Here is a 10966-nt window from a genome sequence, read left to right as displayed (position 1 = left end):
AAAATAAGCACTCGAAGAAATATCAAACTTTGATCTCTTGTTGTACAAATAACTATTTAATTGAATTATTCATTAAAATAACACGTCAATGTTAATACCCGATTTACAGGTGCTTACGTTCAGTTTATGACTAAATTGTGGAAAGTGATTCAAAAAATAAGTTTTTTTGTTAGTTGTCCAAAATATAATACCATTTTAAAAATATACCTACAGGGGTACTTAATGATGCGGACCTTAGGGTCCAAAAGAGAAGTTGAAGAAATTTAAAATCATTTATACACAGGCTTTTAAAATTGGCCCCAGGCGCAGGGTCTTGCATAATCAATCGTGCGTATATGTAGCAAATAAATAACCCGTGGGCATATGATGAACCCGACATTTTTTTTGCGCAATGACATCCTGATGTGTGTATCCTGATAACCATTAGTCACTCTTTGACACCGCTCGATAGTATGAGATCCAACTGTGTTCGCACGCCTATCCACTCTTTCTGACTATTAGTACCTAATCAACACGCAACCAATAACAGTAACATTATCTAACTCCAAATTATAATAAATAATATAATTTGGAGTTAGATTTTTATTTACGGATCACCACTTTACCTTGAGCGTAAAACTATAGAAACAGCAAGTTGTGCAGATGTCATATCTTGTCGCGCGATTATTCGCTTGACCATAATAGGTCAGCTAAACATCAAAATATATAAACAGGTAAATTTTCCACTACATTTCCTCAAACGTACTACGCTATTCCTTTATCTATAAACACGTACATACATTATGCCATGTACTGACCCTAGTTTATATCCAATTTTCCTGTGAATGATACTGTCCATCATCATGTTCTGAATCGCCGTTTGAAAATAACTCTTACTGTCTTGTAATAAGATCTATGTGGATCAAAAAGCATTAAGGTGGATTGGGCAATATTTTGCCGTGAATCGTCAATAGTGGATGCTGTGATGACTGATATTGACCGGCTCTGACTGAAATTGGGATGAAAATAAGACTAAGGTACATTCAAGTTTGTTTGTTCGTCAAGTCTGTTTACTACAAACAGTTTACTACTTAGGAAGTAAGTCTGTTTACTACTTAGGAACAGCCGCACATTTATACAAGCCGGGCCCGTGCTATGAATCCACTGAGTATTTTTATCTACTTATGTATAAAAATCAGTCGTGTTTAATAACTTTTCTTTCCACCCCTCTGCAACAATGCAAAAAAATGCTCTATTTATAAGTTCTCTCCCTGGGGCCAGTTTCTCAAAAGCTTGTAACTTGTAATACAAGCGGATGTCACTTTTTGACAGCTTTTGCTAGAAAAGGACTTCCACTTGTATTACAATAGTTACAAGCTTTTGAGAAACGGGCCCCGGGCCCCGTCCCTATGACAGTTCATTTTGTATGGAGTAGCTGTCACGCAAAATGTCTGTTGTCATGTTTTAGAAGTTTTGCATTATATTAATTTATTTAGAAATGAGTATAAGATATAATATAAGGAATAAAAATACGTTACAACGGTAAGTTAAGTAATTATTTTTAAATTTAGCCTCACCAAAATAGACTATAATAGTAGTTTATGCAACAGTGATATAATAAGGGTTCTTAAAATTCAAGGGTCGAAGTTACAAAACGAGACGTAGTCGAGTTTTGTAAAAAAAGACCCGAGAATTTTAAGAACCAATTATGAGCTGTTGCATACATTACTTTTTCTATGACAGCTGCAGCAAATTAAAAAAAAGAGTTATTATTTAAAAAAAATTGAGTTATTATTTAAAAAAAAAGAGTTATTATTGTAAATGAAAACATACCTCTTTCAATCAAGATGATCGGAACTTGTATCTTTAAAAAAAATAAAGCAGTTGTATTATACTCATAAGATGACTGCTAGCAGTCATCTTATGAGCCTATAGACAAATCATTCAAATGACATTGCTTGAGATATCACTGTCAGTCATTTAATTGACACATTTAAGTGCTGGAGTAGAAAAAAACTTAAAAAGGGACCATCATTCGTTGCGAGAAGTACTTAATAGTAATAACACATGATGATGATCCTTCCGACCGATTTCGGCCAAGGCGACCACTTCGACTCCTAGTTTGCTCGGCGCTCGTGCGCCCGAAGATGGCTGACGTAGCCGATCTTCGAGGTGAACCCTCGCGCACATTGAGAGCACGTGAGGACCCCAGCCACGTAGTCACACATCTAGATAACACATCTAAATGCCACATCAAAAGATCTAGGTAATTTTGCGGTCACTTTGCACGAACGAACGATTCCTGGTGACCTCTTCTGCGAGCCTGTTTTTGCTGTTGTCGGCCTTCACAACGTCCAGCCATCTCATCTTTCTTAGTCTGAGGGATTCTGTCGAGGTTTAGGTCAAGAAATCACTTCTATATTTATACGTAGTTAGTCAGGTGGTTTATAAAGTGTCATGATGATAAAATCGATGGCGGAGATATCAGTTTGAAAAAAATACCCAATCTGTTTTTTGGTTGGATACTACTCAGTGTTTTTCTCTCTTACGCAGTCTCTTACATATTAATTGGTCACTAATTTTTAGTGAGTGAGGAAAAAGCACTGCAAGCCAGTCAGTTATATTATATCAATTCAGATTTATACATTTGAAGGTTCAAGGTTATAAGAAACATTTTCGAATTGTATCATGTACCTACATACTTGCGAAGAAAAAACATGAGGATAGGGGGATTCTGACCTTGTAACGTTTAAAGATCAAACGATAATTTTCTAGAGGAAAACAGGGAATTATTTATTTTTAATTTGTTACGGCGTTACATTGGTTATAATATGATTGTTATATAAGTCGCAGATATTTCTGCATTTGGGTACTTCTTTAAGCTACCGAACTGATGATGTGGGACCAATTCAGGACCTAAGTACAAGAAAAATCCACTGGCTAGATTCGACAGAGCGCAACAGGTCACTTAGGCACTAAAAGCTTAACGAACTCAATCTGCCATAATGACCCAATATAAATAAGAGTGTCGGCTAAACCAACCAAAATGGGTCCGCAATTTTATTACTAAGTACTTCCTTTTTATGCCAAATACGTGTAACTTTTTAATTAATACAACTGGCTTAGTTGAACTTCCTTCATCTGTGTATGAGAAATAAAAAAGTAATTCGTCGTTCGCGTTTGGAATACTAAGCTGGTTGACTAGATTTTCCCGCTAAAATGGCAACGGTTTTCTTGTTTTCCTTTTAGTACCAAAGAGTTTAGTACCGCTCCGGCTGTGCAGGAGGGAGGTTGTGTTCCGTCGCTCCCGATCCTTCATAAGTTGCGTCGCGAAATATTTCGGTTGTTTTAGTTTTGTGATTGCGTTTCTGCGGTTTTGTGTTTGTTTTTTGTGTATTTATAAAATGAGTTTCGTGAGTTTTTGTTAATTTTTTTTATGGAAATGGCTGATTTGGACAAAGAGGACGACGTTGAAGGTATGTTTATATTTTGTTACTAGGTATAGTAGTGTATTGGATTGGATTACGTTGTGTTACACATTGGATACTCTACCTACTCACTTATTAAGCAACGACGACTAAAGCGAAAAACGAGAATTAGAAATCCATTTAAGGGCAAAAAATATATTCTAATAGGTTAATTATAATATTGGAGACAGGTACGTAGTAAAGTAAGTTAGAATGACATTAATGAAAAATCTAATTATGAAAATTAATAAAATTTAACTAAAGTAGGTAGGTTTATTACCTAAGAAGCATCAAGCCATCAATGTAGAGAGAAAAAAAAAAGCGACCAAGTGCGAGTCGGACTCGCCCATGAAGGGTTCCGTATTTAGGCGATTTATGACGTATTAAAAAAAAAACTACTTACTAGATCTCGTTCAAACCAATTTTCGGTGGAAGTTTACATGCTAATGTACATCATATATTTTTTTTAGTTTTATCATTCTCTTATTTTAGAAGTTACAGGGGGGGGGGACACACATTTTACCACTTTGGAAGTGTCTCTCGCGCAAACTATTCAGTTTAGAAAAAAATAATCTTAGAAACTTCAATATCATTTTTGAAGACCTATCCATAGATACCCCACACGTATGGGATTGATGAAAAAAAAAATTTTGAGTTTCAGTTCGAAGTATGGGGAACCCCAAAAATTTATTGTTATTTTTCTATTTTTGTCTGAAAATCTTAATGCGGTTCACAGAATACATCTACTTACCAAGTTTCAACAGTATAGTTCTTATAGTTTCGGAGAAAAGTGGCTGTGACATACGGACGGACAGACAGACGGACAGACGGACAGACGGACAGACGGACAGACGGACAGACAGACAGACATGACGAATCTATAAGGGTTCCGTTTTTTGCCATTTGGCTACGGAACCCTAAAAATGCTTCTTGGTGTAGGTATACTCGTAGCACTTCGTTTTGTAAGACTTTTATGTAATGATCCCTTCTTTTTGCGTCGGGGTAATATTAATAATTATCTTCTGCTGAGGCACCGTAGCTTCCAAACGGTTGAAACGAACCATCACTACTATCATGGTATCACAACCTCATGTGTTACAACACGATAGAACTGATTATAATTTAATTCATATATTTAAAAAAACTTTTGGAGCACAAACACCCAGTGTAGAGCAAAGTAGGCACATTTTACGGTAGTCATTATTTATGTGACTGTTTCATAATACAAGTGAGTTTCATAAAAGAATCACGCGAATGTTTTAATGACTAATTATGTACCTACAGTTATTATCAACACACACATATTATAAGCTCTACATGATTTGTTCAGAAACCGCATTTTACGAGCAGCATGCATTGTGGCATCGTTGCTCTGTCACGGGTCACGGAACTCGCGAATATGAGGTGGCGTCTCCGAAATATCTTGATCGTTCATTATACACGAAAATTTTGCTTTACTTAGTTTATAAACAATAAAACAAAGTAATTTTATACCAACTAATAAAAAAAACAACTAACATTACCACCACCAACCAACCAACTAATTAAAAGATAAACTGAACGCCAAATTGCAGTAAGTAGGTACTTAAATGAAAACTTTTTTCACGCATGTCACAATATTTTTTTCTTTAACTGCTGACTTAAAACTGGCTTGCGACTCAGGGAAATCTCAGCCAGAGTATCTTCAATTACCATATGGTTAGCCGGTGATAGCGGGTTTCCTGGATCAAATTGGTCGGACTCCATTTTGAGGAGCCTGGGAGAAAGGGACACCTGTCTCACATTGCCAGAAGTTGCCGCCTTCTCCCTTTTACGTAAATACTTACAATACAATCACGAGAACGGATAATAAGCGATACAAAGGGGACGAAAACAAACAAATACGTAGGTATTTATACTTCTAAAAAAGCACTTTTTGACACATAAAAACAAAGAATCGTGCAGCGCACGTGCACCATTCAAACGCGCGAAGCAGAATCGTGCGAGATTCATTTCGGGTAAAACGTCATCTCGATGATATTAAAATAGAGGTCAAATCAAATTGCTTTGTTTTTCATAGATGTCCGAAATTTTAATGCAAATATAAAGTCGACGTTTATGTAAGTATTCATTGTGCAATAACATTTTCACGGTAAGGAAATTTGCTCTAACAAAACAGTTTATATATTTTTTATGCTGGTCGTAATTTGCGGTTTTGAACGCATCATAGAGGGTTTATGATATGTATGTAGTTGTAGACACTGTGGAATTGTAGATAGTAAAAAACGTAGGATATTTCTAAGGTGACATTTGGATGGCAGCGATTAGAACGTTCAATCCGACACTCATTAAGAAAATAGACAGTAACAGCACCCGCGTCAAGGCCGCATCAGTAATGCAGTTACAGTTATCATCCGAATGTCACCTTTATTGGCGGGTTCTTAGTCATTTGGGACTCTGCTCCCTTAAGATATATTATTCTTACGGTAGATGTCGCTATGCGCCCCTAAGGCGTATCACAAAAGGAAGGAATGCAAAAATTCGCACAGGTCTGGCAAGCTTTGGTTGGTTGGTTAGAGCGATCGGACGGATGTTCCGATTCGGAACTTCCGAATGGTCGCGAGTTCGAATCATACCCGAAGCGGTGAATTATTCCCATTTTTCCTTTAATTTAACAAAAGGCCACTTCAACCAATCGAAAATTATCATTCGAAATGGAACTAATTGCCTAGGTCGAAATACGTGCAGTTATCTAATCATTTTGAAGATCAGACGGGGATTAACCTATAAGTAGTCAAATAAGTATATAAAGAAGCTACTAATTTTTTTTATAAGTTTTGTAAGTACATACATGAGCTAACGTTTTTTCCCCAAATCGCATCCGTAACCCATATAATTATTACGAGTAGATATTTCCATCTATAAATATTGAGGTGATGCGGTTGTGCGGATCGGTAAAGGTACCGTTCGGATTCAGACGATAAAAATCGAGGCAGCAATATCGATTTTGACATCTGGGGCAGTATATGTGTCAGATGTCACCTTATGGGCCGTGTTAGATAAGATAAGATAACATCTTAATGTTTATTTGTATAGTCATGTACATAGGATGTTATTAGTATTACTTACAGTTTTTTTCGAAGTAAGAAATGTACTTTACTGGTTTTTTAGGGTTCCGTAGCCAAATGGCAAAAAACGGAACCCTTATAGATTCGTCATGTCTGTCTGTCTGTCCGTCTGTCCGTCCGTATGTCACAGTCACTTTTCTCCGAAACTATAAGAACTATACTGTTGAAACTTGGTAAGTAGATGTATTCTGTGAACCGCATTAAGATTTTCACACAAAAATAGAAAAAAAAACAATAAATTTTTGGGGTTCCCCATACTTAGAACTGAAACTCAAATTTTTTTTCTTCATCAAACCCATACGTGTGGGATGGATAGGTCTTCAAAAATGATATTGAGGTTTCTAATATCATTTTTTTCTAAACTGAATAGTTTCGCGAGAGACACTTCCAAAGTGATAAAATGTGTCCCCCCCCCCCCTGTAACTTCTAAAATAACAGAATGATAAAACTAAAAAAAATATATGATGTACATTACCATGTAAACTTCCACCGAAAATTGGTTTGAACGAGATCTAGTAAGTAGTTTTTTTTAATACGTCATAAATCGCCTAAATACGCAACCCTTCATAGGCGAGTCCGACTCGCACTTGGCCGCTTTTAAAGCAATGATTTAGTTTAGCCAATCATAATCGTTGATAATGTCGTCCGATCATTGGTACCTATATAGATAAAATTTAATTATGATGCTGCGTATTATAAGAATATAAACTGATTTTCTTATGCCTGTATCTTCTAGAATTTCACGAGTCCAAGAGAATTCCAAAAGCAACCAGTACATAATGACCTTTTTTATTCTTGTTTATCTTGGATCTTTAGGTCAAGTTATATTAGAGAATTATAGGAATTGGGTATGAGTGATCGTGTAATCAGTCTCGCCTTTTTACTGGCGAGTGACAACGATTGTTAGTCAAGGTGAAAATACTTGATCTCCGTACAGCGGGCGCAGTGGGGACTTCCTGGACAGTACGGATGACAAACGACTATTCTAAACTTCCTGAACATTGTTATTTCTATTAGGAATTAGCTTGTGAATGGACTTCTTCTGTGATAAAAATAAATAAATATTTGGCTACATTCTTAATAAACAGATCGAAGTACAAAGCTTGTACTATGGGTGCTAAGCGACGATATACATACATTCTTAATACATAAATAGATAACATCCATAACTCAGGAACAAATATTTATGATGAACCCATAAATGCTCTTACTGGGATTCGAACCCGGGACCAGTGTTGGCCGAAACGTTAATGCAATTGATTATTTTTGACCATTAACCATTATAAATTTAATCGTAAACTGTAACCACCCGTTACGGTTTACGGTTCAATTTGTAGGTACTGGTTAATGGTCAATTGCAATTAACGTTCGGCCAACACTGCCCAGGACCTCGTGCTTCGTAGGCTGGGTCACTACCGAGTACCGACTGGGCTAGGAGGATCGTATGTTCTGCCCCGGGATTCAAACTGTCTTCATACAAAATTTCTGAATCGGTATTAAACAGGTACTTTTACATTTTTAATACCTATAATAGTAAAGTTAATAGTATGCTGTTTTAGAAGGCTAACTGTTGCGACCAAACACAAACAACTAGTGGCTCTGTAGACCTCGCGATAAGATTGATAAGCTTGAAACATGTAAAAACAAAAAATACTTCGTTGAGTCATTATCACAGCGTACTCACAATGGTCTTATGTGCCATTGACTCTAATGGCAATTAAGTCCTTAATGCCAATTTCCATCATTGTAAATACTCAACATGCTCACAAAATTTCACGAGAATCGGTTGAGAATGGCGACCTGTAGAGGGAGAGGAGAACATTCGGACATACGAAAGCAGATTGTCTGAGTTTTGACTCAACGCTAACGCTTCGGTCAAAAATATAAAATTGACACTCTGGCCGACATATTTTGTCATATCCTTATTTTTGACTCTTATAATATAACGATATAGTCAAATAATATAATTTAAGTAAAATCTTTGTTGTCTACTTTCGATCATTGCAACGATTATCGTATTCTATTATTCATCTCAAAATTTCTATAAATATTATTTGCTTCATTTTGTAAATGTGTCAATCAAACACTTTTTATAAACTAGTAGTATGTTTAATGCGCCAGTTCCTCGCAACTTCAAACTTGTTGCTCAGTTGAAACACTGTTTCTTATCTTTCACTGTGCCCGGTCATTGGCCTTGGAACAGATTTGGCAGCTTCCCAACATATTTTTGCGAATTCTAAACCCTAAACTAATCTTAACACAAAGGATTAAGGTTTGTATTTGGATAACACGACTGAAAATGCTTTGGTTTGATCGTGTCCGGGCGGGGACAATTTTGCACTAGTTTTCGTGTTAAATGTCGCATCTCAATTTGAGTTTATTATTTTAGTTTACTATACACGTACGTGACTTGTCAACAAAGGTACCTTATATTGTTTGGTTTATCTGTTACAGTTAAAGTTAATTGCAGTGTCGTTAAGTACAAATACAAAATACAAATACTCATAATGACACATCTCAATAGATGAAAACTACCTGCATAAACCTACCTAATATCTATACTAATATTATAAATACAAAAGTTAACAAAAGTAACTGCCTGTCTGTCTGTTGCCTCTTCATTCACGCTTGAACCGCTGAACCGATTAGTCCGGTTTTCTCACGATGTTTTTCTTCACCAAAAAGCGACTAGTACAAAGAATTAAGAAACCTAAGGTCAATGTGGCAAATTCCGTCATAGGGACTATTCCGTCCACGAGCGCATATTTCTTTGATTTTCAATCGTAGGAAAAAAATACCATTTGCGTTTGATTACCAGAGGCGAACCCCTTCCTAGCCAAAACTGTGTCAAATATCTAGGACTCCACCTCGACAGAAGACTGACCTGGGCCAACCACATCAAGACGAAAAGAAAAGAAACGGACATTACGCGAAAAAGATGGCACATTCTAGGGCTAGATCAGAGACAATAAGCCCCCACGCAAACTGGTGATGGTGCTGAGTGGAACACCACCCTAAATAATAATTAAAAAAAAAACATAAACCATCTGATTATGGCTAGAACAGCCGATTGCAGATTATACTTAAAACAAAAAAAAAATTGCGTTTGATTGCTGAAACTAAAAGCAATCGCTGCTATGTCGATGAATTTATCCATTTTGTTCGAATTTCGGGAAAACCGCTAATGGACGGAATAGTCCCTATATGACAAAATTAGCCACATAGACGTTACTTCTAATTCATTAATATGAACCTGGGTTTTATTTTATCCCGTCCTCACCCCTACCAGCATAGTGGTGTACAACATCAACGTAAAACGACTTACACGAACGCAAACATTTCACATTGTACGAAGCCCCATGAAAAGTGAGCGTTTTTTATTGCTCTCGAGCAAGGACCGGAAAACCCCTCTTTACGCTTAATCCTATCCATTCGGTAACCCAATCAATTCGGTTACCGTATCATTCGGTAACCCTATCATACTGTTACCTGATCGTAACGGTAAGCTTATTGAAACGGTAACCTTAACCTTTAACCGAGTTAATCTCAAAACCCCATCGCGTTAGGGTTTTTGTTAGGGGTTTTTAACCGGTTTTTATTCAGTTATGGTAACCTTTATTATCGGTTGCTTATTGGTTTGCTACATTCGTATTTAGTGATGTGCCGTCAGTCAAATACCTACTAAAAGAAAAAGTTAATTTATTAATAGAACATTATTAGTTTATTTTGTTATTTTTTTATTTTTTTTTTAATTTTGCTTATTTTAATGTTTTTGTTTATTTTAATGTTTTTGTTTATTTTACTTACTTTGTCTATTTTTTTATTTTGTTTATTTTACTTATTTCATTTATTTTATTTGTCATTAATTTTGTTAATTTTATTTATATAATTTATTTTGATTATTTTATTTATTTTGTTTATTTTTTTTTATTTTTTATTTTATGTATTTGATTTACTTTATTTACTTTATTTACTTTATTTACTTTATTTACTTTATTTACTTTATTTACTTTATTTACTTTATTTACTTTATTTACTTTATTTACTTTATTTACTTTATTTACTTTATTTACTTTATTTACTTTATTTACTTTATTTACTTTATTTACTTTATTTACTTTATTTACTTTATTTACTTTATTTACTTTATTTACTTTATTTACTTTATTTACTTTATTTACTTTATTTACTTTATTTACTTTATTTACTTTATTTACTTTATTTACTTTATTTACTTTATTTACTTTATTTACTTTATGTATTTTATTTATTTTATTTATTTTATGTATTTTATGTAATTTATTTATTTTATTTATTTTATTTATTTTATTTATTTTATTTATTTTATTTATTTTATTTATTTTATTTATTTTATTTATTTTATTTATTTTATTTATTTTATTTATTTTATTT

At 34.7% G+C, this 10966-nt stretch overlaps 1 protein-coding gene across 1 annotated transcript in view; it reads left to right on the top strand.

The window, feature by feature from the left end:
* Positions 1-3134: 3134 nt before the first annotated feature.
* Positions 3135-10966, top strand: part of LOC134652123 (adenylate cyclase type 2-like) — a 215422-nt gene continuing 207590 nt past the window's right edge. The window contains exon 1 of the mRNA XM_063507291.1: positions 3135-3455. Coding sequence (XP_063363361.1) covers positions 3416-3455 — 40 coding nt within the window. The 5' untranslated portion in view covers positions 3135-3415. The remainder of the gene's footprint in view (positions 3456-10966) is intronic.

This window comes from Cydia amplana, chromosome 11 (assembly GCF_948474715.1).
Source record: "Cydia amplana chromosome 11, ilCydAmpl1.1, whole genome shotgun sequence".
In the NCBI taxonomy this organism is placed as follows: Eukaryota; Metazoa; Arthropoda; class Insecta; order Lepidoptera; family Tortricidae; genus Cydia; species Cydia amplana.
This window is presented reverse-complemented; position numbering and strand designations above follow the sequence as displayed.